The sequence below is a fragment of the Oryzias latipes genome, chromosome 11, assembly GCF_053564925.1.
Source record: "Oryzias latipes strain Hd-rR chromosome 11, Olatipes_Hd-rR_3.1".
In the NCBI taxonomy this organism is placed as follows: Eukaryota; Metazoa; Chordata; class Actinopteri; order Beloniformes; family Adrianichthyidae; genus Oryzias; species Oryzias latipes.
The window spans coordinates 8,770,272-8,798,032 of NC_136247.1; the positions used below are offsets into that span (position 1 = coordinate 8,770,272).

General features: G+C 44.3%; 1 protein-coding gene across 1 annotated transcript; it reads right to left on the reverse strand.

Moving 5' to 3' along the window:
• Positions 1 to 5,687: 5,687 nt before the first annotated feature.
• On the reverse strand, positions 5,688 to 27,305 carry sdc2 (syndecan 2). Its single transcript, XM_004074157.5, has 5 exons — positions 26,844 to 27,305; positions 10,500 to 10,611; positions 10,089 to 10,264; positions 8,992 to 9,109; positions 5,688 to 6,906 (listed from the first exon to the last, which is right to left on the reverse strand). Exons 1-5 carry the CDS (start codon positions 26,901 to 26,903, stop codon positions 6,743 to 6,745), a joined length of 630 nt encoding a protein of 209 aa, XP_004074205.1. The 5' UTR covers positions 26,904 to 27,305; the 3' UTR covers positions 5,688 to 6,742.
• Positions 27,306 to 27,761: the final 456 nt, after the last annotated feature.

A 27,761-nucleotide genomic window follows, 5' to 3' on the forward strand; every position in this document is an offset into this window, starting at 1 on the left:
CTTCTCTTATTGGCTCACTCCTTTCACCGCCCTACGGAGCAGCCCAATCCTGCCGGGACGTCTTATGCAAACTGCTGCTGGGCAAATATTACAAACCAGGTCAGAACAGAGAGACCTGCTGCCTCGGAGGGCTCTGCAAACACCGGGCCGGAACGCCACGCTCCCACGTTGCACCTGTCCCAAGGCCAGACACAACACAGAGTCTGCTGGACTCAACACAACAACACACTGACACATGCACGTCCACCTGAAGGAAGAAGAAGCTGGGAAGATACGGAGCATCTAGTGAAAGTTACATCAAAAAAGTAATTTAGGACTCCTGTTCTCTTTGAGTCCAGTAAATAATACTTCCTATGAAAAGAGGCCCATCTTTTCGAACATGGGACTGTTAAACTGTCAAGGTGACCTATCTGAGGCTCAAAACTGGCATCATTTTCTTCTCTGAAGTTAATTAATCCTTGTTAAAGGCTTAATAACTCTTCTGAGTCGGTCAAACGAAAGCGATTTGTGTCAGGAAGCGAGGCTAAAGGACCCAAAATGGCAGGAGGCTGGGCATTTTGGCATCAACTTGACAGATTGATAAATAATTTCGACAAAACATTTGAACTCAAGCATGACACTGAACTTGAACCTGGCGGGACAGTGAAAGGCGGACAACACAAAAGCCAAAGGGGCACGATCTAGGGCTTAAAGGTCGGGACTCAAACTTCTAACAAGCACCATTAAATTGTATTACATTAATTTGTATCCTAGTGGTATAGTCCACTGTGATATAGTCGGAGGTTCTAGTCCAGTCAGCAGAGAGGCAAAAGCTAGGATCAAACACACATTATCCAAATCATTGCATGAAACCCAGAAGTTGATTTCTCTGATTTGGACAAGTCTTTTGCATTAAAGTCCATCTAGAACTCCCTTCTTTCTCCACCGTGTCAATGCCTAAAACAGAATTTTCTTAGAATAATGGAGACAAACTGGATTGTGGGGACTTTCTTTTCGAAGCAAGAAAATGAATAAGCAGAATTCTCAAAGCTTCAGTACAGCAAGTGAGGTATTAGAAAAGGACAATAGAAAATATCCACCTGTTTCTGTTCTAAATGCTGGGATGCTGGAGCCTATACTTTAGGAGAAAGGCGGGATCTACCGTGTCTGAGAGCTCACCTGGATACAAACAATGACCGTTCTGTTATAAATTAAAATCCACTGGTGTTTTTGTTGCCATATAATCTACCAGCCCCGCTTACAGTACCTGCGAACATCTGCAGTGCGCTGGATTAACCGAGCCACACCGTGTCTTTCAGCATCATCCTCCATGTGGATTAGCGTTTGATTCCGAGCAAATTAAACCTGACCATAATCTATTCCTGAGGCTGCCCAAACATCAATCATTCCATCCAGTTTTGTACTGTTCACAGCTTTTTTTTTTAAGTTGGATTCACAAATCAGCTCTGTTGATTAAAATCTGCACTGATGGCCTGAAATGTCCCATAAAGGAGCTTATTTCAAATTCAATCCAGGAAAGTCAAATGCTGGAAATCTGTTGTTGTTTTTATGACAATGGTTTCTTTTAACCCACAAAATGTCCTTAACCGCATGGTTTCCAAAGGATTTTGAGCGGCTTTGACCTCAAGCTCACATGTGGCAGCAACACAAATAAGAAACTCCTCGAAACCAGTGGCGGAGCTACACGGGGGCTTGGGGGGTTAATTGCCCCCACCCCAGCAAAAAGCTTTGCCCCCCGCCCCATTTTTGAGTCAATATTAGTATCCTTATTGACAAAGATTAAGAAATCATCAATACAAGCTTCTTGAAGTGTTGCAAAAAAGAACAAAAAAACATTTTTTGGATAAAATAAAAACAGTCGTAATAATAAAACTGTAAAAAAAAAGCATTTTATACGCTGTATAAAATGTTGTAGCTCCGCCCCCTAAATTAAAACAAAACACATTTCACTTAAAAACAGCAGTTGCAATCCTCATTCCAGGCATGCACTCTATGACGGGTGAGAGGAATTAGCCCCGCCCACAGGACAGAGGCGGAATTCAATGAGAGGCAAACCACCTCAGCCAGTTTGATCCGACAGAGCAAGAGAGACAAAGAAACACAAAAGCAAATCTCTCATAAGATGAACAACACTAACGTTTGAGCCAAGAGAGCAGAGTGAGATGAAAGGATAAATGAAGAGATCTGTTTACAGGACGCACATCTATCAAGTGTTTGAAATTTCAAGAAGTGATAGAAGCGAAAAAGGAGCCTGGCCACTATTAGAGACCGGCATCAATTAGAGACTCCCCATAAAGGGGAAGCCCTCCACCCACAGCTCCACCAACCCCCACCCAAAGAATAGTGCAGAATGGAAGGGGCCGTGCCATCCTTTTTACATGTCTGTGCACTGAACTGAATTCAGAAATAGATGGGCTATGCTTCTTAACACTCTGTCAATATCACATTCAGCTGTTCTGGAACAGCTCCGTCTTGGAGCTGGTGACTTGTTGGGTTGGGACGGTGGGGGAAGTCTACTCCACCCGACCAGTTTAATAATTCAGGAATTAAGTAGGAGTTTTGTTGAGTCAATCCGAAGACATGGCTTCATTTATCCATCTCCCCACTGCCTCCACACACTCGTCACATCAAACATCAAAGACAAGTTGCTGCAGTCTCTACATGTGTAACTTTTTAACATGAAAGTCCATAAGAAAAGATTGAAACCACCTTCTAGTGGTCATTTGAGGAACTACAACACTTCTGGAAAATAAAATAGTTGCTTGGAATTAACCTTATTTAACAGACGTACTTTTTTGGCCGTTTTCTTTTAACACTGGTGTGACCTTTATCTCGGTTCTGAAGGATCTACTTTTGGGTCTGCTCTTTAAAACAGGGTTCATTTCAAAATGTGGGAATTTGTGGTTTCTAGCCCATCCGTTTCCTTCAAACGCCTCTTGATGAAGCGTTCTCCAGGGATCTGTTACAAACCGTTTTGTCTGCAAAGTTCAGAGTAGACGCCTCTTCACGGCTCATTGAAAAGTTTTATTTTTTTTCCAAAGTCTTGAAGAAAGTGCTCATTTGGCTAATTACTCGGAGGTAAGCTTTTCCCGCTGTGGTCATTGTAAAACCTCAATCCCCTGCAGCAAATCTGCCCTCAAACGAGGCATCTAGAATTAGAGCAGCCAGCTTTTGAACCTCCGTCCCTCTCTTAATGTTAGTTGAAGCCCGAGAGGATTACCGCTGTGTAGACGGGTAATCCTTGTGTGGTTGTGCGCTCCCGACATATCATTTTCATGTCCTAATCTCACCGCGTTTACAGCGGCAGATTAAAGTCACAGAGGGGATTAAAATCCACATGACAGCTGTCTTGAGCGGGGCGAGGGAACGAGCGGAGGTTCCGTGAGCAGGCAGCTCGCCTCTCGTTATCTGGGTGGTTAATGCTTATCCCATTAACCCTTGTGCTATCCTATGGGGTCCAGATGACCCGATCCTTACATTGACGTGTTCTCCCTACCATGACAAAGGTGGATAAAGGTGGAAAGATTTCATGTAATCCATGGACACCAGTGAAGATCACAAATCATTGAAGAAAAAAGGTTCAGCGCACTGTCTAGTGGGTCTAGATGACCCAACTCCCAATGTTAGAGTGCCTAGGATAGCACAAGGGTTATAAAAGAAAAATACAGCAGAGCCAAACTGTTAAATAGTAAATCTGCTTTTTTTTTAGTTTCTCAGATCAGACTGTTTTTTGTTTCATGAGAAGATGGTATCTGCCAATAAAGTTTTAAGCATTTTCCCAATGCAGGATGGAAATGGTAGAATATTGAGGCATCTCTTTCCTGCGTCTGGCAGTCGATGGCGACGGCCCAACCAACATTAAGAAGTCCGGCCCTGGGTCACACCCAAACACTTCCTGCCATCCCAGCTGAGACGGTTTTGCAGCTCTGTGCTGGAGTCGAGGCGCAGCCGTCAGTGGCGGAAGCCCGGGAACCTTGTGGTCCTCCTCCGACTCCAGAAGCAGACCGCCATCGTGCAGATGCAGCCGTGCTGTGGTGGCAGATTCCCACACAAAGGAACGGGCTGCAGAAACATTTCTGTTCAAACAACCAAAACCGTTCTGTGAGCCTCACCTGTACAAACACGAACAGAACAGAGGTGAACTTGAGACCAACTTGCAGTTCCTAAAACTGATCTAGTAAGGAGGATTTGTGTTTAACTGGAACCTGTCATTGACCTTCAAAAAGTAAAAAAAAAAAAGAAATAAAAACTTTTTTTTTTTTTAAACTTGTCCTGTCCAACAGCTGGGCAGACAGATGAGAGCTGAGGGCCTCTTGTGTTGGACATATTTTATTTTAACAAGAGGGGTTATTCATCTTCAGACAAACCAAAGGTATGTCTGAATAAACCCCTTTTGTAATTGAGGCCAAACTTTATTAATTTCAATCATGTTTGAAAATCTTTGGTGTTGGACCGGACGGAAAAGGAAAGAGGGGAAGAAGAGAGAGGGACGTTAGAGAAGGGGGGGGGGGTGATAATAGGAGGGGAAGGGGGGTAAGACCATGAAGCAGCATAGAGCAGACAGGTTTACTGGTTGTTTATCATTACGGTACGGCTCAAATGTAGTACAAAAAGGGCGTGGCCTGTCCACACACACACTGAAATGTTATCAACACACCTGCTAGCCGCAAAAATGTCCATCTGTCGACATGAACACAAAACAGATAGTGTTCACACGCATACTTATGCCTTAAAACCAACTAGTGTGAAATATTTCAGTCATTCAATCTTGCAAACTGTTAGTGCAAAGGTGAGCTAACACCTGTGCTCAGGTGAGTGTTCTTCTAAAATGCCGCTTTTTTTTTTTTTTTAAAGAAATAAAAACTTTCATTCTTGCTAAAAAAAAATTGTTAAGTCCAGACTCCCGATCAACACTTTTTTAAGTTTACTGACTAAATTTAGTTTCTGCTTCATTCTCAAAGTTGATAAGTAAATTCCTAAATTGTAGCATTTTTCTGATGGAGGAAAATTAAGCTTAAATTGCATTTCTGAGTATTTCGAAGCAGAAAAAAGAAATGCCATATGAAAAAGATTGTATTTGTGTCATAGGAAATGCGCTGGGCGGGCCATAAGCTCCCTGATACACTCGGTTCTATTACATCCACGTGTGGACAAATAGATCCGTGACCGTCTTTGTTTTCCTCGCCCGAGCTGGCGTCTGGATCAAAACTCTACGGCTGGACAGCTTCAATGTAACTTCTCATTTTTGTTGCACGGGGAATGTTTGGTTGTGGGTGTGAGGGGCTATAAGCTAGCAGGAGACAGGGTAAACAGAGATCTCTCAGCCATGGGGAAGGGAAGGGGCGGGGTTTCTCTGTGCCAATAGTCCCGCCCACAACTCAGAAGTGAATCTTTAGGGAACTACTGACGCTCTACAAAAAATACGTCAGGTTTTTGGATTTGGCCTAAAAATGGTATAATCATAATTAAAAGACCACTGGGAACGATTCAAAAAAAGATCTAAACATGATCAGAGTGAGACTATAATAACTTTATTTGAACCTGCAGCTTGACATTAATCTTCACGTATGTACCGCTCTTTCTAAGATGATATTTGAGCGTCATTTTCCGTGGCTGTAGGGAGATTGTTCTTCGATCTTCTCGGCTTTAATGGACTTATTGGGGGCCGAACACAAGATGACTCGGCGTGACGTTAGGCCACAATGTTTATTCAGTAGTGTTGTTTCAACTTACAGGTACAATACTGTCAGCTTCGTAAGACTAAAAAAAAAAGTTAGCTTTACAGTCACACTGCCCCCCACCCCTCCCCCACCCCACGCTCAGCAGGAGCATGATTCCACGTAGGCACTTTGAAGGTTTTAGACTTGTAAATATACACATATATATATATACTTACACATACTTTAATATCATCTCATACACTAGCGAGGAATAAAAACTAACATACAGGAAACACGTGGGGGCGGGGCAAAAAGTCTTTGGGTGCAAGTGGGTGTTGCTGACCATGTGACCTCTGGATGTAGAAAAAGCAGCGGCAAACCGAAGGAGCCATGAGGTCACAAGGTAAAATGTCAAAGAGCAGAGGGAAGGGGCTAAAAGTCATGTGACATGGTTGCAGCCACTCTGTGCTGCCTTGCTTCCAGCAAAGCATCATGGGCGAACGATAAAATGCCTCCAGGCGTTGGGAAATCTTCAGGAGCGTCCGGATCACGCAAACTTGTGCAGAGTGGCAACCAGGTGTCTGACACGAGCTGGATTGTGCATCTGTGTGGGTCAAAAACAACACCGCCCCCCTCAGGTGAAAGCCGTAGCGATAACTAGGAAATTTGTGTGAGACAAAAAAAAAAAAAAAGACACCTACACAAAAACAGTGCGAAGCTGAAGAAGAGTCCAGAAAGCAAACACTGAAAGGCATGAACCAATGGCATTACCGTGTCTGGACTACAGAACAACGACAGAAAAAGACGCTCCTTCAAAGCGTAAATAAGGTTGTTAATTGACGTTTGTTTCCACTCAAACTTGCGTTTTTGTGCTGCTGCAGTCAGCGTCGCTCCGCAGCAGAACTCATCGAAAGATGGCTGTCAAGGTTTCAGAAACACACAGAAGAAAAAAGTCTCAGTAAGGATACTAAAAGTTCTCATTTGACCTCTGCCATGTTTGGCTGCTGCTTGGTGTGCTCGCACGGCTTTTCGTGGACTCTAGTGGACAGTCTCTGGCAGGTTTCCGCCAACTGGGCGGGGCTTTATGCATAAAACTCCTTGGTGGGGGCCTTCTGGTAGGCCGCACCGGAGGGCTTCCTCTCCCCTAAGTCATAACTGCCTTCGTCCTTCTTCCTCATGCGGTAGACAAGCAGGAGGATGAGGAAGATGGCAAACAGGAAGCCAATCACGCCGCCTGCAATAACAGCTGAAAGAGAGGGAGTTATGATTAAAGTCGTGAAATGTAAAATTTGAATCTTGTGTCAAATTGGTTAAAAAAAACAGCAGTTTTTTTTTTTTTTTACAACAAAGCAAAAAAAAAAACAAACCATCATCAGCAAAGACGATGACTTTCTGGTTTTTGACTTTATTCACTAGGGCAGTGGTCCCCAACCTTTTTCAAGCCACAGACTAGTTTAGTGTCAGAAAATATTTTCACAGAGCAGTGCAAAGAGGATGAAGCGACACGGAAATTTTGTTTTTGGCCTCCAGTTTCCCTTAACTATTGAGGGTAAAGTTCATCTCTATCCTATAAAATTTCTGCAGCTGCTTTAAACTTTATTTGTTCACGTAAGGAACCATTAAAATGCGCTAGATTTTTCTTTAACCCATAACAGTTAAAGCTTGAAAAAAAAGGAAGGAAAAAAAAGAAAAAAATAAATAAATTAATCGCACTCCAACTTTAGCCTTGACCGACCTTAAAAACGCAATGAATAAATACAAATAAATAGTCACTGAACTAGAATTTCCTCAATATAATAATGAACGTAATTCTACCTTTTAAACAACTTTATTAGCAACATTGTTGTAACATTAGACTGTCAGGTTGTTGGAACAACTGTCACAATAAAATACATTTTTGTAGAATAGGTTCCTTTTTTTTTTCTTCTTAAAATGTAAAACCTTTTTCTTGGAAATCAAAAGCTGTTCTTCTGTTTCTTCTCTGGCTCCTTTCTACAAAAATAAATTTTTCAAAAAGTAGCTTGGGGGTTTCAGTTTAGCTGTCGCAGCAGCCGCTTTAAGAGCGCAGTGGATAGATTTTCAACACGTGACCGAGCAACTTGACCTGCGTCAAGAATGAGTGGATTGTGGGGAGAATCCAGTGGTTTTCCAAAATAAAACTAAATTCAGAATTGGATGAACAATGTCGTTGTGAGTGGGTTTTTTTTTTTTGTTGGGGACCACTGCAATGTTCATTTTACAAGTTGATTCTACCATTTAATAGGTTTTCAATCCGAGTTGAATCTTTATGAAGTCAACTTTATCTCTGAAAATCTAGTTTCTGTGTGGGCTTGTTGATAAATGGCATCTACTTATACATTTACCTTTCAGCTTTCTTTAGGGATGCACAAATCACTCTCTATTCACACACAATTTTAGCCATGTTAAGCCACAGCCACAATCTAGCCACAATTTAGTTGCCATGCACCGGCAAGGGCACTTTAACACACATGGTTGGGCAGAGTTGGAACCAAACCTGCGATCAGAATCCCGATAGTTCAACCACTGCCCCAAAGCCAGAGAAAGCTGATTTGATTTTTCAATAATGAGTTTATCAAAATGTTCCCATCAGGCTGAAATCTATACAAAAACTCTCAAACGCGATCATTTCCAAACAGAAGGACATTTAAGGCTGGATCTACTTTTATGTTATCTAATATTGAAGTCAATAAATGGTGGAGATGCTTTTTTATGGTTGTACTGCTTTCATTGTTCCAGCAATGCAGTCTCCCCCACTGTGCAGCTAATGAATGCTTTTCATGTAGTAACATGTTTTCTTTATATTCACATCATATTAACACTGCTTTTTGATTTTTTGCGTCATTGACTTTATGTCTGAGGAACACAGACCTCATTTTACCTAAAAGCACCTTCTTAAACTGTTGAAATGCTCTGGAACACTTTCTGTCTTTGAATCCTGTCTGTTGGCTAACCTCCACTGGCTGAAACACAGGACTGCATGTAAACAGGTTTTTTTTTATCCACATAACTGTCAACAGTTTTGACTTAACTATCCTAATAATATATAACAATATCTTATAAAATTTATCTTATTTTTGTGTCATCAAAATAATATTTTGGTTTATTTTCCTTCAATGTTTACAGTTTTCCTCAATTTTGACCTTTTTATTAAAACTTAACATATTTCAGATTAATTCTCTACAACCCAATTATGATTTTTGTGGATTAATTTATCCTCTTGACCTTCATCTCCAGCTCTATTCCCATCATTTAACTTTTTTTTAACATGTTTAACTTCACTCTCAAAAATTGACTGAACTTGGACCCCCACCTGCCAACACCTCCGTCCTCTGAAAGAGGTTCTCTGAGTGGACCTCAACGGGCCCCGGGCCAGAGCCTGGAGAACCAGTCGTACTGATCTTCTGGTCCTCTGAGACCGGAATTGGAGCCTGGTGGAGGAAAAAAAGAGAAGGTTTAAGGACAGAGTTGGAATTTTGCAAGTTGGCAGAGACATAGAAATCATTCTGGGAGGAAATCTACAAATCCTTTGGACGGACGGATCATGAAGAGGACATCTCAAAATGTAAAAAGTATCTCTATATACTTCAAAAGGAGTATTTTTTATCAAATATCTCTCAGGAACTTCACAAACTGTGGTGAACATTGTTAATACTTCCCCAGTCTCCAGAGTCAAAACCTCAACCATGAAGTTAAAACGCAAACATTTGTTTCTTTTATAAAAAGGCAAAAGACCTTCAGAGATCTGACATGGAAGAACAAAGGTTCAGCCACATCTTCCGGCCGGCTGAGGATACGAGCGCTCCTTCAGATGAGACGACTTTGTGTTTAGCAGAACTTTCTCGTGACGTTTCTACTGCCCGGTTCTGCTCTTTACCTGGGAGCTCCACCTGCCAGAATTCCAGAGGGAACCAGAGTCCTGATCTGACCCATGCGATGAAGAAAGGACGTTCGTTTCTTGAAATGTGTCTCTTCGATCATGCTCTCAGAAGGAGTATCACTAGAGTCCTTGCCATGAGGGCGTGGTCTCAAAGGTCAGTAGCTCTGGGCTTAAGAAAACATGTGTACTTCAAGGTAGGAATCCAGGATTAGAGAAACGGTTCAACATATCTGCAGATCAGCACAAAGCTGCTATCCTCCACTTCAGAATCCGCTGGAATTACATTAATTGCCTAAACGGTTGAAGAGTTACGGTTGTCGAAAGAAAAAAAAGGGCTAAAGCTTCGGTGTTAAAGGGTTAAATAAACAATAAAGATCAAGTGACCCAGGTGACCTGAGCCGGGAACTAGACCTTTAAAAGGCCAGCTGAAGGAGCAAGGAAAGACAAGGAACTTCAAGGAACTTCAGTTCTAACCGACTCCCTCAGCTCTTGGTTTTCTGGTTAGTTGGACGTTTTTCTGGACATCCTACCTCGGTTGTGATGGGTTTTCTTGGGAGGTCTTTTCTGGAGCCTCTGTCCGGGATGGCGCCTACTTTTGGAATGAAGTTTTTAAGGATCGTCTTGGTGGGCTGAGCTGTTTTGGCCTCCACAAAGACCATGCTGGTGGTCATTGGTGCCTCCTGCTCCTCCTCCTCTCCTCCGGCACCTGTAAGGAGAACAGCATCCAACCGTCAACCTGCATGTGTGCAAACCAAACTTCTGATCACAGACCTTCACATTTAGTGGATAATGGTTTGAAGTTTGGATCTGGTGTAGGTTCAGACCAGTAGAACCTCAAAATGAAGCTCGTCTGCAGAAGAATTGCTTTACCACAGCTGCAGGAATTAAAATAACTACAGAGAGGGTGAGGAACAAGCAAACAAAAAAATCTGCTACTGTACCTGAGCCAGATCCAGAGTTAAAGTCGTCGTCATCTTCAGGGTAGACACCTCCTGAGCCGGGCTCCTCCAGGAACAGGTCATCCGATTGTGAGGAGGCCTGAGCTGCTGCTCTCTGAAAACACACAGAAGAACGTTCAGGGAGGACCGTCAGAGAAACGTGGGACAAAGACCTGTCCAGGATGTACCCCACAGTGTCTCAGCCCAACAGTGGCTGAGATAGGCTCCAGCAACCCCGCAACCCTGACAGGGACTAAGCAGGTTCAGGAAATGGATCCATTTTTTATCACTCTTTTAGTGATCATTTAGTTAAAAGAATAGAAATCATGTTTAGTCTCTTTCAAAATATTCCTAACACAGCAAAGGAACAAAAAAATGATTGCATTTTAAATTCAGTCCAAATTTGAAGAGTTTATTCAGAAGAGGAAGGAAGAGCCACCAATTCTAGCTATTAAAGTCCTTCCTACAATGTTTTTCTTCTCTTTAGCAACATCTTTGCAGTCGGCTCAGAAACAAAGATTTACTGTTTTCCCTCTGATGGGCTGCAGACCAGCAAGGGGGGGGGGGGGGGGGGGGGTCACCCAGATGACTTTAATGTTTCTCACATGACAGGCAGATTGTGCAGTCGCACATTCGCATTCACTGAAGCCACAAACTCTCCACCAGAACTAATCCCGCTAAGTCCTGCACAACAGCAGCACGGGAGGAAACTGCTGCTCTAAGCTGCCGATGGAGCAAATCAGGAGAACATTTGGTCCAAAATGTTTGGCCGTCCTGCAGGAACGACACAATGACGCCACCAAATAACCATTGGATGAGGCTGTGAGAACATTAAGAAGTCATTGAGGGTCCGTGTCTGCTGTCTGAGCAGGAGAACTATAATGATATTTCTAATCCTAGCTGTGAGCTGCGAGAACTTTAGGGCTGGTGCGAACTTTAGGGCTGCGAGAGCTTTAAGGGCTGGTGTCGCTTGAGTCGCGGCCCACGAGGCTTGAGTCGCGGCCCACGAGGCTTGAGTCGCGGCCCAGGAGGCTTGGGTCCCGGCCCACGAGGCTTGAGTCGCGGCCCACGAGACTAGAGTCGCGGCGGCCCACGAGACTAGAGTCGCGGCGGCCCACGAGACTAGAGTCGCGGCGGCCCACGAGACTAGAGACGCGGCGGCCCACGAGACTAGAGTCGCGGCGGCCCACGAGACTAGAGTCGCGGCGGCCCACGAGACTAGAGTCGCGGCGGCCCACGAGACTTGAGTCGCGGCCCACGAGGCCTGAGTCGCGGCCCACGAGGCTTGAGTCGCGGCGGCCCACGAGACTTGAGTCGCGGCGGCCCACGAGACTTGAGTCGCGGCGGCCCACGAGACTTGAGTCGCGGCGGCCCACGAGACTTGAGTCGCGGCGGCCCACGAGACTTGAGTCGCGGCGGCCCACGTGACTTGAGTCGCGGCGGCCCACGAGACTTGAGTCGCGGCGGCCCACGAGACTTGAGTCGCGGCCCACGAGACTTGAGTCGCGGCCCACGAGACTTGAGTCGCGGCGCACGAGACTAGAGTCGCGGCGGCCCACGAGACTAGAGTCGCGGCGGCCCACGAGACTAGAGTCGCGGCGGCCCACGAGACTAGAGTCGCGGCGGCCCACGAGACTAGAGTCGCGGCGGCCCACGAGACTAGAGTCGCGGCGGCCCACGAGACTAGAGTCGCGGCGGCCCACGAGACTTGAGTCGCGGCCCACGGGGCTTGAGTCGCGGCTCACGAGGCTTGAGTCACGGCCCACGAGGCTTGAGTCGCGGCGCACGAGGCTTGAGTCACGGCCCACGAGGCTTGAGTCGCGGCCCACGAGACTTGAGTCGCGGCCCACGGGGCTTGAGTCGCGGCTCACGAGGCTTGAGTCACGGCCCACGAGACTTGAGTCGCGGCCCACGAGGCTTGAGTCACGGCCCACGAGGCTTGAGTCGCGGCGCACGAGACTTGAGTCGCGGCCCACGAAGCTTGAGTCGCGGCCCACGAGGCTTGAGTCGCGGCCCACGAGGCTTGAGACGCGGGGCACGAGACTAGAGTCGCGGCGGCCCACGAGACTTGAGTCGCGGCGGCCCACGAGACTTGAGTCGCGGTGGCCCACGAGACTTGAGTCGCGGCCCACGAGACTTGAGTCGCGGCCCACGAGACTTGAGTCACGGCACACGAGACTTGAGTCGCGGCCCACGAGATTTAAGTTGCGCGACTGTTTGTGCGACTCACAAGACCATTATAGCACTGAGAACTCAACTCACTCTGAGATCACCTTTCAAATTAAAATGATTTTTCATATTTTGTTTTTACATAAATCCTGATTTATTTTGGATTTATTTTTATCTTAAGAACATTTTCTGTTCTAGTTTAACAGCTGCCTGCCTAATCCACTATGAATCTCCCTTTTACAAGTTTCCTCGGATCGGACACGTCTTCAGCAAGTTGACAACATTATCAACAGAACATCATTCTCTGTTAAATGTTTGCAGCTGACAGACGTCAAACCGGAGGCTAGCTTTAGCTGCGTCCGACTTTTAAGGTGTGATGGATAAATAAAGCAAAAATAAAATGGAACAACAGAATATAAATATCATTATAGAAATGAATCCAAAGTGTCTGCATCTTTATTATTTGTGCATTTGAAATATTAAAAAGTCAGCAGCCACATATCAAACAAAGCTGTTTCGTTTTTGAGAAGAACTGTCTCGATAAATCCATTTGTCGCGGAAAACTCCTGCTTTTGTGTGTAAATCGCAGCTTTGAAGTTGAAGACTCTTATTCGTTTTCCTCATTGACTCTTTTTACTTTTTTGTTTGATTTTTCTTAGTTTTTAAGCATTAAACTACTAACTTCGACCAGCTCCTTAAGGTCATGTGACAGACAGATGAGGTGAACGGAATCCGGTAGTTTTTCAAAATAAAACTTCCTTCAGTATCAGAAAATAAACAAAACGGACATAATCAAAGTCAGCCTATGCATTTTCTTTCTGTCTGCAACCTGGTACTAAGTGGCTCACGGACCGGTACCAGTCCACTTCCCAGAGGTTTGGGACCATCAAACAAAATTTTCAATCATTCACATCAGATAATTAACATCACGTGTTGCAAGGATGCACCGTTTTCTCTCCCAGCATATTATTCTTTTGTCGAACACATCTGCAACAAATATGTGAACCTTCTGGAAATTACTGGGATTTGGGGATCAATTGGACATTTTCTGATTCTAAAACACAAGAATAGAAAAACCAAGTCCAATTAAACAAAACTTTAATTAAACACAATCTGTTTGTATTCCCACACTACAGCTGAGAAAAACATGTGAATGCACAGGCTAATGTTTACGAAACCGAGAGCTAATTGGAACCAGACGTCAGCCAAGTCTGTCCCATGTGATCAGATGGGTTGTGTTGGTTTAAGCTGCTCTCTAAAATCACACACCGGTCTTGAGTTAGACATGCCTGACACTACAGCGTTCTCAGACTCCTGGAAGATCAAGAACTGTTGACTTTCATGAAGCTGGAGAGGTAGCATAAATATCTCTGTTCACGTGTCCACAGATGGAGAAAGTTCAGAAAGTTTATCGTGTACAGTTGACAGCTAGAGAACAAAGAAGAATATTCTAAGAGGGTTTGCAAGGGGGTCAACGTAAAGGCTAACAGAAATCTCTGTTGCTTCCATTTCTGTTGAAAAGGACGATACGAAAAAGTTAAAATAAAAAAACATTGATTTGTTTGGATTTGAAGATGGTTGTTTGTTGATTACAATACCAACGGATCGTCAATGATGAGCTCCTGTCAACCAGGTGATGTTTTGGCCTGATTCTGTTCCTTAGAGAGTTTAGGTGACGTCAAATGCTAATGCTTTTGGAACGGTTGGGTACTTGTTGAAGGTCTTGATGCTTCTCAAAGGTGGGCGTACACGTCAGGGGTTTGTTGTTGGGCAGAGATAACACAACTTTGAATTTAGGAGTCTGGAAAAGTCTCAGTCAATTACAATACGTAAAAGTTTACAAAAAAAACAAATAGCTTATGGAAGGAAACCAGCTCCTGGATTTAAATACTCTGCAGTCTTACTGTGGCTTGAACTCCGGAGAGGAATTGGCAGCAGACAACCAAAAAACTCGGATGCACTTAATCAGTTCAGTAAAGAGAAATTCTACCCCCCACCCCGACGTTCTGCATGCCTGATCTGAAAATGCAGGACATGTTTGGTTGAGATTTCTGCTGCCAAAGTAGAATCAGTCAGCTGTTGTAAAGGCTCCAATGCTTTTCAAATCTGCGCTGTAAATGCTTACATGCCGAGTTCAGTTAAACGTAAAAAACTGTTTGTGTGGTATTAGTTCTTCATGTGGTTATAAAGAAAATGTTATTTCGAAAAAGAGAGATGACAGACTGGAAGTTGGTACTTTGCCATTAAAAAAATCCAAAACTCTATTTTTGTATCGGTTCTAATCTGCAGAATTTCAGACTTCCTGATCACTCACTGATCCAAATAAATGGGCTGTGGAGAGAGAAGTAGAGCTGCAACACAGACTTTTATTTATGGAGACAGAAAACCTGCAGTTCTGTCACCATCAACCCAATTTGACACACATTGACCTGCACATGCAAACTCCCAACACGAGATTAATGTCCCCCCCGTACACCCCACCCTTTAGATCCTTGATCAGATTGACCTCTTATTACTAAAACAACCTGGAACATGGCACAATTAAGGGGGAAATGGGGTTTCCAGCTCAGACGTGCAGGGTCATGGAACACTGAACCTTCTTCAAATCAGATCTGCATCGATCAGGATTTGAGCAGACGGGTTTGATGTTCAACCCTTCAGATGGTTCTCCCGCTTTGGTCTTCTAAAGACTCTCAGAGCTTCTTCAGAGTCCTGTCCAGCCGCTCTGTTCGCCTGAGCAGGTAAAACAGGTGTTTATGAAGACAAAGCAATTTTGAAGAATCCAACATTTATTCTTGGTCACACAGTGAAGTGTTTTGCTTGATTACATTTTAATGTTTCTGAGACCTCCATGTGGGGAATCTGAAGAACCAGCGCTCATCCCACTTCCTCCATGATCACCAGCTCGTACATCTCAGCTCTGACGGAGCGTTACGGCGTGGCTCCGCCCACACCTCAGAGAAAAATGCCTTCAGCACAGACTGTTCCTCATAAGGAGGCCGGCAACATTCTCTAACCTCCTCAGCTCCTACCACATGGGGACCAGCCAGAACCTACAGGAACTCCTCTTGTTGTTAAACAGAGGTGGAGCTCCTCAGGAAACTGCAGCTTCTTTGTGAATCTGTGGACCGTGGGAAACCTTCGCAGTGCTGAGGAGGAGGAGCAGAGGATCTCTCCCATCAAGCTTCATCTTCACCCTTCCCCTCCCCAATCGGCACTGCACAGCTGGATATGCCGAGTTAACATGTGAGCTGCAGAGACCCTCATCCTCCAGCTGGACTAACCTCAACCAACAGGAATCTAAGCGCCATCAGGCCTCTTGTTGCTGCCAAAGCATCTGTGAGGAGCACGAGGAATCGCACGGTCTTCCATCAGCCTGGCAGAGAGGAGCAAGTCAAGATCGATTCTTTTAGGAGCAAACACACCTCCCACAAGGCTCACAAACTACAGCTTACCGTAATTACTTGTTGAGAACAGAAAATGATGCACCAGAATGATCCGGAAACAAAACAAATCTTTCCCGAGAACTGGAAACAGAGGCCAGTTTAAAGAAAAGGTTTGTCATTTGTAAACAGCAACTGTCAGATTCTCTATTTGTTTTGCCAATTAGTCTAACTCTAATCAAATGTCTAACTAAAACAAAAATTAGGAACAGTCAGTGACTTCAATGCTGACAAACAAGCTTAAAATTCCAAAGAGGAACCTTAAAAACATTGGAATTCATTTTGGAAACCCACTTCTATTTGTCATTTGTTTGTGCAGGCGCATGTTTGTGCAGACGCATGTTTGTGTAGGCGCATGTTTGTGCAGACGCATGTTTGTGTAGACGCATGTTTGTGCAGACGCATGTTTGTGTAGGCGCATGTTTGTGCAGGCGCATGTTTGTGTAGGCGCATGTTTGTGCAGACGCATGTTTGTGTAGACGCATGTTTGTGTAGACGCATGTTTGTGTAGACGCATGTTTGTGCAGGCGCATGTTTGTGTAGGCGCATGTTTGTGCAGGCGCATGTTTGTGCAGACGCATGTTTGTGCAGGCGCATGTTTGTGCAGACGCATGTTTGTGTAGACGCATGTTTGTGTAGACGCATGTTTGTGCAGACGCATGTTTGTGCAGACGCATGTTTGTGCAGGCGCATGTTTGTGCAGGCGCATGTTTGTGCAGACGCATGTTTGTGTAGACGCATGTTTGTGTAGACGCATGTTTGTGTAGACGCATGTTTGTGTAGACGCATGTTTGTGTAGACGCATGTTTGTGCAGACGCATGTTTGTGCAGACGCATGTTTGTGTAGGCGCATGTTTGTGCAGGCGCATGTTTGTGCAGACGCATGTTTGTGTAGACGCATGTTTGTGTAGACGCATGTTTGTGTAGACGCATGTTTGTGTAGACGCATGTTTGTATAGACGCATGTTTGTGTAGGTGCATGATTGTGGGGATGCATGATTGTGTAAATGCTTGTGTGTGTGCCTCAGGTCCCACAGTTTAGCTGACCGATCAGAAGGGGATAGAGAAGAGACGGCTGCCGTTCTTGTGTGTGAATGTGTGTGTGCATGGGTGAATGGGTCTGTGACTGTAAAGCGCTTTGGGCCTTCGAAAGGTAGAAAGCGCTATACAAGTATACGCCATTTACCATTTACCACTCGGCTGCCTAATCTGAAGTCTTTAAACTCACACTCGGCCTTTTCCTTAAGAGGATATGGGGGGGGGGTCAGACGACATTGTTAAGAAGCAAATAAATAAAAAGTTGAATGATGTCAGGGAGAGACAGCAGGGCATGATGGGAGCCGAGCAGCAGGTGGCGACCTCTGATCCCATTACAAAGGCTTAACCTTCAACTGTGGGAGTCAGGATGAGGAAGACGAGGCACCTCCTCCTCGCACATCAGCTGCTGTCACCTTACAAGTCCGTGGTTGTGACCCACACCAAGTCACATGACGGTTCTGCATTTGTGGAGGAGGAGATCTGCAGGAATACTGACTGGACCCACAGCGCCGCTCAGCATCTTTAACCAGCTCACCTGTACAGGTGAAGCTGCTGCTCCTCCCTTCACTTTACTTACAGTCAGGACCATAAATATTTGGACAGAAACATATTCTTTCTAATTTAGTTTCTGTACATTACCACAGTGAATTTTAAATAAAACAACTCAGTTGCCATTGAAGTGCAGACTTTCAGCTTTTATTCCATGCGTTAAACAAAAAGATTGCATAAAAATGTGAAAAACTAAAGCATTTTTTAAACACAATCCCATCATTTCATTGGCTCATAAGTAATTGGACAATTGACTTCCATGCTATTGCATGGTCAGGTGTGGACAATTCCCTTGTTATGTCATTATGAGTGAAGCAGATAAAAGGCCTGGAGTTGATTAGAGGACTCATGCTTGCATTTTGAAGATTTGTTGTGAACAGACAACATGTGGTCAAAGGAGCTCTCCATGCAGGTGAAAGGAGCCATCATTAAGCTGAGAAGACAGGAAAAAAAACATGCAAGAAATTGCTACAGTATTAGGAGTGGCAAAATCAACAGTGAGGTCCATCCTGAGAAAGAAAGAAAGCACTGGTGAACTTTGCAACGCAAAAAGACCTAGACGTCCATGGAAGACAACAGTGGTGGATGATGGCAGAATCATTTCCATGGTGAAGAGGAACCCGTTCACAACAGCCAGCCAAGTGAACAACACTCTCCAGGAGGAAGGCGTATCAATATCCAAGTCTACCATAAAAAGAAGACTGCATGAAAGTAGATACAGAGGGTACACTGCAAGATGCAAGCCACTCATAAGCCTCAAAAAATAGGAAAGCTAGATTGGATTATACTAAAAAGCATCTAAAAAAGCCAGCAGAGTTCTGGAAAAACATTCTTTGGACAGATGAAACCAAAATCAACCTCTACCAGAATGATGGCAAGAGAAAAGTATGGAGAAGGCGTGGAGAAGCTCATGATCCAAAGCACACTACATCATCAGTAAAACACGGTGGAGGCAGTGTGATAGTCTGGGCGTGCATGGCTGCTAGTGGCACTGGGACACTAGTGTTTATTGATGACGTGACACAAGACAGAGGCAGCCCAATGAATTCTGAGGTGTTCAGAGACATACTGTCTGCGCAGATCCAGGTGAATGCAGCCAAACTGATTGGGCGGCGTTTCATAATACAGATGGACAACGACCCAAAACATACAGCCAAAGCAACTCAGGAGTTTATTAAAGCAAAAAAAGGGGAATATTCTTGAATGGCCAAGTCAGTCACCTGATCTTAACCCCATTGAGCATGAATTTCACTTGTTGATGACTAAACTTCAGAGAGAAAGGCCCACAAACAAACAGCAACTGAAAGCTGCTGCAGTAAAGGCCTGGCAGAGCATTCAGAAGGAGAAAACCCAGCATCTGGTGACGTCCATGAGTTCAAGACTTCAGGCTGTCATTGCCAACAAAGGCTTTTCAACCAAATATTAGTAATGACCATTTTGTTTTCAGTTATATCATTTGTCCAATTACTTATGAGCCCATGAAATGAAGGATTGTGTTTAAAAATGCTTTAGTTTTTCACATTTTTATGCAATCTTTTTGTTTAACCCATGGAGTAAAAACTGAAAGTCTGCACGTCAATGGCATCTGAGTGGTTTTATTTAAAATTCACTGTGGTTATGTACAGAAACTAAATTAGAAAGAAGGTGTCTCTGTCCAAATGTTTATGGTCCTGACTGTACTTCCCTCCAAACATTAAGACGAGGAGGAAGGAAAAGAAATGTGAAGACAAAAAGTAAAGGCGGGAGCAGCAGTGAAGGGACACCAGAAGAGAACCTCCTCATGTCTCCTCCTCTGAAGTGCTGCTGTGTTTTTCTGCTCCTCAGTGACTCCTCTTAAGAGCTCTGTGTTCTCTCCTTGGTTAATAATTAAAGGCGGTTATAAAAAGTTGCATCGGTGATGAATCCCAAAGACTCCAGGAGCACAGAAGCCTCGGCATCGAACGTATGAGTGGCAAGCTCCTGTGGACTCCTGAGGAAGAGCGTGGACCGGGACCTCCACACAGAAATGATGGCAATCATGGAGCTGCCTCCAGTCCTTTGAGGACGAGGGGATGAAGGACAGAGGAGTCAAACAAGCTCCTCTTCCTCCACACAGGAATGCAGCTGTGCTGCGATGGTCGGCTACCGTTACACACCAGGAGGAGTCCACACAGAGCGGACTTTATGTCCTCCAGCTCCTGCTGGTTCCACTTTGATGCTCCCACCGGGTTCGGTTTCACGGCCACACTGTGTGCGCTTAGAGAGACGCCCGCCCGCCTGATGGTGGCAGGTCCAGCCGCTCCCGGAAGCTTTTGGAGCAGGCGCATGCGTGCGTGCAGATGAGATGCCCAAATGCATTAGAGCACGAGCGGCGTGCACGCGCTCCTACTGGAGGCGGGACACCTGCAGGTCAGGCGAAGCTCCTGCGACGCCAAGCCCCGCTTTCATGGCGAAGTAGAACCCTACAGACATCTGGACTCCTTTAAGCCCTCTTTCAGAGAAGAAAAACTTCTAACAAACAAGAAAACATCCATATCGGATCAATACAGAGGTGATCGGCCACGAATTAACCAGAATGTTGTCACAATTTATTATTTATTTAGCAACAAATTTCTCGCAAAAAAATATTCTGTTCAGAAATTTATGTGTCTGACATAAAATTCTCTGAAATATTTGACCTGATTTATTTTTTACATTTTTCCTTTTCGAGTCTGAGTAAAAGGGTGCAAAAACAATATCAGCAGTGTTACAAATTTTTCGTAGACTTTATAAATCACAACGTAGGAAAACAAATGTAATTTTTTGTTTTTTTATAGATAAAAACTTAAAAATACTGCAATCTTTTTTAAACGTATTGCCTTCTCTCCTTCAAAGAAGTGAAAATGTAGCTTAAAGTCCCGCTCCGATCATCTTTTGATCTATTTGAAACGCCATCTGAGTGGTCATTTAATGACGACTCTGCTGTTTTTAAGTCACAATCATAAAACTCTGTCATTTTCTAGGACATAGTTTCTGCAGAGCGACAGCAGAGCTTTGGCGGGGACAAACCCCGCCCCCTCCCCCATTGCTGAGAGTTTACACACTCCCTCGCCAGCTTATAGCCCCTCACACCCCCAAACTAACATTAGCATGGCAAAAGGTATGGCGAGCAAGATCGAAGCCATCTAGTCCTACAAATTTGAGTCAGACGCCAGCTCAGACGAGGAAAACAAAGACGTAGATGGATCCATTTGTTTATAAGTCAATGCATCCGAATGGAGCAGAGCAGGGAGCTTGTGCCCCGCCCGGCCATTTTTCTGTTACAAAAATGCTATTTTTCCCAACAGCATTTCTTCGTCTGCTCCTGATGTACAACGATTTGACCCAAAGAATATTCATAAATGCAATTTATTTAGCTTAATTTCCTTTAAATATGTCCTCCATCATCAAACAAATGTCACAAGAACATGTTACAAACTCCAATAAACACCACCTTGATTCATAAATCATAAATAGTATTGACTTCAATATTTATTGGCTTTTAATTATAGAAATTTGAATCATTCTTTTAGTTCTTTTAGGATGACATCACGTTTCTATCCGTCTCATAGCATCAGGATTCATTTCAGAGTTTCCCACGCTTCCCCCTCTGCAGCTGTGCTTCCTCCTCTCCAGGGTTCAAAGAGAGTTTCCATAAAGCGATGAAACAACATCAGCTGCAACAATTGTCCTGCGTTGCTTTATGATTTGTTTGTGTGACCTGAAAAACGTCACCCAGTTCCATGCAGACCGACCAGCTCCTGTTGGGAGGCCTGAAGCAGCTCACACTCAGCAGGAACTTCAGCTTTTATTGTGAAGGAAAAAACACACAGACACGGTATCTTTGAAGGTGACTGATCAAAATGTGATATTCCAGTGGATCTGTTTTCAGCATGTTACCAAATAAAATGCATACAATTATTTAAAACTGCACAAAATTGATATTAGGGAGCTTCTTTGTGCAAAATTTAAAAAACAACACTTGGTTTTCTATTTTTGTTCCTTATTTTTTCATTTCAATTGTCTGACCTGTGAAAAAAAAGGATTAAAGTTGTTTTCAAACCCCCCATGACGGATTATTATTCTTTGCATTTTTTCAAACCAAAAATCATCACACTTACATTTCTCAAAGGAAATGCATGTCGATACGAACTACGCTGTTGAAAGCCTTCCTTATTCAAACCGTCAGATCCTGTCAGAGAAAAATGAATGTTCTCGTTGAGAAGAGTCCTTTATTCTCTCCCCAACTCCCCCGAAACCGGTTTTTGTTCCCGCACTCGCTCCTGTGGAGCTGTCAAAACTACCGTTGGGCTCGAGTGACGCGGCTGAAGCGGAGCGTTTCAGTCAGAAACGTGGAGAAAAGTGTTGTTTTTTTTTTTTTTACTCAAACTTGAGCAGCAGGTGTCTGCATGAATGTGGCCGCTAAACATGACAACATATGTGATTCTACTTCAGTGATAACATCTATATCTCATCTCCCCCACCCCTTAATGCCAATAGACTTTTCCAGGAGGCTGCGGTTCCATGTGCAAAATGTCTTTGATCGGATCAAAGATCGCAGAAGTAGAATATGTAAAGACTCTGTTGACCTCAAAGTTTGTTCAACAAGTTTCTGTCTTGTGAAGATCAATGTTCAATGTTATATAAAAGTCTGTTTCTTGTCTGGATCTTCTTGAGCTTCTCCAGTCCAAAAAGCTTGACTGAACTGGTCAACACTATCTCTTACCAAAGGTGGAACCATGATAGGGCTCAGATTCGGGTCCTGGCTGGTTTTCTCCGCGTTTGCAGCCTCCTACGACGCCTTACAATGGTGAGCACGTCTCACCCTGAATATTCATGGGGAGCCCTCTTTTTTCCTCTCTGGGGCTCACTGAGAGGAAACACCATGTACCCTTGAGTGCAGCTCCTCTTCATCAGACCTTTATCTTCTTAGGGTCCTACAAAGGAAGTCAAAGCGGTCATAAACTGCTTCCAGGTCAAGCATCGGGTGATGGAGGTCCACTTGTGATTATTGCCACCTGATCTTTGTTGCTTTCCTGATCTTCTGTTTCTTCCTGCTTATGATGTCAATGTCAACCACGAGTCGGAACACAAACAAGCTCAGATTAAGCTCTTCACCCTTTACCGCCAGAGATGTTACCGGTGACGCCTAAATTTGACAAACCGTAAATCTTTGACCGTAACAACACAATCAACGTGAATCAGCTGATTCTGACGTGGAGAAGAGCGGCTTTTTAAGCAGATATGAAAAGCAAAATCAGCTGAATTGTTGGTGGCGTAAGCACTTTACCACTGTAAAGTGTTACATAACAGCACCAACCTGCTTTTTTTCCGCTTCAGAATCCGATGGAATTACGATAAAATAATTGCGTAAACGATGAAAGAATTACAGCAGTTGTAAGAACGTCAACACTGGAGCTAAAGCTAAAAGGTCAATGAAACAACTGTTGGAACGACGACAACCACTCAGACTCTCCAAAATGACTGTCTTAGAGATATATGACCACACCAGCTAAAGGTAACCATGGTAACATTAACGCTTTAAAACTATCGTCAACACAAAATTCAAATGCGAAAAAAAAGTTGTGGTTGCTAGGAAGAATTGTCAAATGTTGTCAAACGTGAACCCGCTGATTCTGATGTGGAGTAAAGTGGCTTTTAGTATCAGCTTTGCACCGACACGCAACACGTTATCAACGTTAAGTGTTGCATATACGTGCAATGGTGGTTTTCTTTGCGACAGAATCATTAGTTTTACGTTGATTTCGTAAACACATGACTACTGTAATGTTTTGCACATCAGCCCAAAGCCGCTACTTCTCCGCTTCAGAATCCACTGGAATTACGTTACTGCGTTAACGATTGAAGAGTTACGCTGGTCAAAAGAATGTTAACACCGGAGCTAAAGCTGTAGGATTAATGCAACAAATGTTGGAATAACAATGACAGCTCATACTCCTCAAAATGATTGTCCTTGGGATGCACGACCCCACCACCTAATTTTAGCCATGGCAACATAAACACTTCAAAAATATCGTCAACACAAATTTCAAATACCAAGAAAGTTATCGGGACACAACGGTTGCTAGGGAGAATTTTCAAATGTAAAACTACTAGAGTTTCAAGACATTTGTTAGATTTTCTGGAGGAAAAACTGCAGAATAACATCCAAAAACATATTTGATCTTCTACCCCTGTGATTTACCGGCTTCTTACTTCTATTCCGTCATCTTAGCAACAAAGTGGAGGATATTTAGGACTAAAAGGTCTGCCCTTTCTCGCATCCTCTTCCACTTTAGAGACGCAGGAGGAATATAAACATCTCCTCTTCCTCTCTCCTCAGAGTTTACATTGAATGAGTCTCTAAGGACAGGAAAAAAGAGAAAGGCGGGGCCAATGAAAGTCCCCCGGCTCCCCCTTCCTCGTGATCTACTTAGTAACCGTGTTGGTGGTGGACGGCCTTCGATCTGTTTTCTTTTGTGCGAGCCGCTGGTCTTCAGGGAGCCTGCCAGAGAAACAGCCTGTGAGGTGGAGGTGGAGGAGGAAGGGGAACTTCTCAAACCTACATTTGTCCAAACTCTATGCCACCACAATGTGTGTGTGTGTGGGGGGGGGTGGGGGGGGGTGAAACAAGCCCGTTTTTATTGGTGGAAAAATGGAAACGCCTAACCACTTCTCCCATCTCTCCACCTCTTTTCAGGCTCTTTCACTCTAGAATCAACTTAGAGACCGCTTCCACACAAGAACACTAGGTCCAGATCGGTTCAACATGCATACCACACTAAACCCACACCATAATCCTCCCCCCACCAAAAACTTTCAGCCAAAAAAGTACCAACCCCCCACAAACCCCGAAAGCCCTTCATTAGATGTAGGTTATCATCCGTATCTTGTCATTTGTTTGTTTGCGCTTAGGATGCTGCCCACACAAAAAGATAGTTTTTTTGCGTCATAAAAACGACCATTTCTGAAAACTCTAGCCAAAGTAAACATTTTGTATTAGTCTGATTTTGTGCGTCCAAAAATCGGGGTTTGTGCTGATGGTAGCACAGAACCGTCCTTCTGATTGGCTAAATTGAGTCGGGATTCCTCCAGTCGCTAAAGGGCTAGCATATGTAGAGCAGGGCTAAGCGGCGTTTTATGAAGGTTAATGTTGATAAAAACCATTTTGACAACAATTGTGAACAGGATGTCATCTAAAAAAAAAACGGAATGGTGAGTCGATTCAGTTTTTGAACCCTTTAACTCCAAAGCTTCAGCTCTAGTGTTGATATTTTTTCAGTTACAAGAACTTTTCAACTATTTTTGCAATTAAAGTAATTCCAGCAGATTCTAAAGCAGAGGGAAACCGTCTGATCTGGAACACTTCACTGAAGTGAAGCGCTCACCCAATCGACGAGAACCAGCGGATTCTGTTTCGGAGAAGAGCGACTTTGTGCGGATATTGGTGCAAAGCGCAAGGCTACTTTTCTCCCCGCTTAAGAATCCGATAGCATTACTTTAATTCCATTTAGGGTCGAAGAGTTGGGGTAGTTGAAAGAATTTCAAAGCTCAAGTGTAAAAGGGTTAAGAAACTAGTAAACATATTCACGATGCTTAATCGAGGAGAACGAATAGACGTGCATAAAGAGTGAGTCATAGACAAATGTGGAAGAGAGTATCCCATAGTTTTTCCAATTTCAAACTTCCTTATAAATCAGATAATAATAATAAGAAGAAGAATAAGAGTTCTATTTTTGTTCTCAGTGACCCATGGACCACTACTGTTTCACGGCCTTGGGGGTTGGGGACAAAAGTACACAAAGCACGTGTGTGATATTTCCCTTCGGGAACACACCCATATCACCACATTAGCTAAATTGCAATTTTTAAATCGGACAAGTTATTGTGGGTTGGACTCCCTTTTAACCAGAATTGACTTATTATTTGGGGATCATCTCTGCGTCGAACACGGTTCTTGTTGGTCCTCACAAAAGCATGATCCCATAACATATAGTCCCAAAGAACAAATACAAGCACACAAGAGGTACAACAGCTGGCAAGAAACGTGAGCTGGTGAATGAACCCAACCTCCTCTGGATGGTTGGGTTCATTCTGGATGTGAAGGAGAGTAGAAAAAGCTTGGTCCCCTTGCAACGCCCCCCAAAGGCTCCATTAGGGATTGCGTAATGGTGGGAAGATGGACTGAGTGCGCCCTGGGGGGCTCACAGTGGTTTCACTTTAACAAACAAACATCCATCATGCTTATACTGAGAAAAAGATGAAAGCAAACTTTCAGGAGGTCCATCAGAACCAAACAGATCCACTGACCTTCAGGTGTTCCAGGACCTCAAAACTCAACAGAGATGGATCCAAAGTGAATTTGTTGATACTCCAACACCAAATTCAGACAATTACAAGTTTCACTTCCAACTAAAATGCGTCCATTTTAAGCTACGTACACACCGATGCCTGTTTGTGTTCAGCTTTTATGATACTTTGACTCTTGGTTGGTGGCTGGTGTGATTGTAGCTTTAGGACTCCCTACATGTCTCCAGAATGTGACACCAACCAACCATGGAGCAGAACCTCAGACTGCTGTTCAGACGAGGACAGCACGGGTCAGAACAGCACGGGTCAGAACAGCACGGGTCAGAACAGCACGGGTCAGAACAGCACGGGTCAGAACAGCACGGGTCAGAGCGTTTGGCTAAGAAGGTATGCACATGAAGATCCTGCAGAACTAGACCCCAGGTCCGCAGTGATTCAACGATTTACAAAAGAAGATTGGTTCAAGGAACCTGAGAAGGTCAAGCTGCTCTCTTCAGCTGCTGTTGTTTCACCACCATAAAGAGCAGAAGGAGGAACTGAAGGACTTTTCATTCCAGGTCTGCATTCCTGAAAGTCAAATCTGTGGATTGATCTCCAAACTGGAGGAGCCACTTCACTTCTCTGTTTTGAAGATGGAGAAGTTCTCCTCGTGAAGCTCAGACCTCCTCAGTCTAATCACAGATAAGCTGCATCTGTCTGACAAATGACTTCTTCACTTGACGTCTGAAGGTGAGCGGAGTGCGAGTCGACCCGCCGTTGGGTCCTTCAGCTGTGAAGGCTGAACTTTTTCAAACAGTCTTCACGCGGACGGAGCTGCGCGTGCGTGTCCGGGAGAACTCACCGTGTCCCCGCAGAGGAAGACGCTCAGCGCGACGGTCAGCACGATCCACGCGCTCCTCATGGTTCCTCCGCACGGGTCCAACAACAACCTTCCCCTCCTCCTCTTCCTCCTGCAGTTCGGAGACGTGTTGCGCCGGAGGGGGGTTTACTCCTCCTCCTCTTCCTCCTCCTCCTCCTGCCCCTCCGCAAACCTGACTGAATTTACGCAAACAGGCGCCCCCGGCTGCTGAAATCCCCGCGAGGACACGTCGCTGGCTCTGAGGAAACGAGGGCAGACTGAGGCGCGGGCGCTCCGGCGAGCGCGTGCGCCTCTCTTCACCGAGACACCGGGAGAACTCGCGCCAAAGTCGCACAAACAAAAACGTGAAGAGAGCCGCGCGGCCGTTACCGGAGGAGTCACGCTCTGACGCGTCCGTCTGCGCGTGGGCGAGCTGATCCTTAGGAGCGGAGTCAGCTGATCATCAGCTGCGCAAAGAGGCGCGCACTCGTTCGGCACGCGGACAAAAGCTCCCCCTGCTGGCGCGAGGCAACTTCTCTCTGTGACGTCCTTTAATATCAAAACTTCAAACATATATCACAAAATAAAGCAGTTATGATACACAGGACATAGATTTTCACCTACAGAACATAGTTTAGTCTAAATTTCACATTTTACTCAATAAAATCTTCCTATAATTTAGCTGATAATCCTTTTATCTTGTTGAAAAACTCTGTAGGACTTTGGTTGTATATAAAATTTACAATTGTAACACTAAATCTATACTCATAATAGTTTAGCACTTATTCTATGCTGACCAAAAATGTAATTTTTCTAAGAATTCATGATTAATAATGAAGCCATATCAAGAATTTGCTGTACTGAAGAGTTAAACAATCAGCCAATCAAACACACACTGGTCAGACATGACAGATTAGCTGC

Coding starts and splice junctions, on each gene's coding strand:
- sdc2 (XM_004074157.5), bottom strand. CDS start 26,903: ATGAGGAGCGCGTGGATCGTGCTGACCGTCGCGCTGAGCGTCTTCCTC. Junction 10,612..26,843: donor TCTTCCTCTGCGGGGACACG/GTGAGTTCTCCC, acceptor GTGTGTTTTCAG/AGAGCAGCAGCTCAGGCCTC. Junction 10,265..10,499: donor TAACTCTGGATCTGGCTCAG/GTACAGTAGCAG, acceptor TTCTCCTTACAG/GTGCCGGAGGAGAGGAGGAG.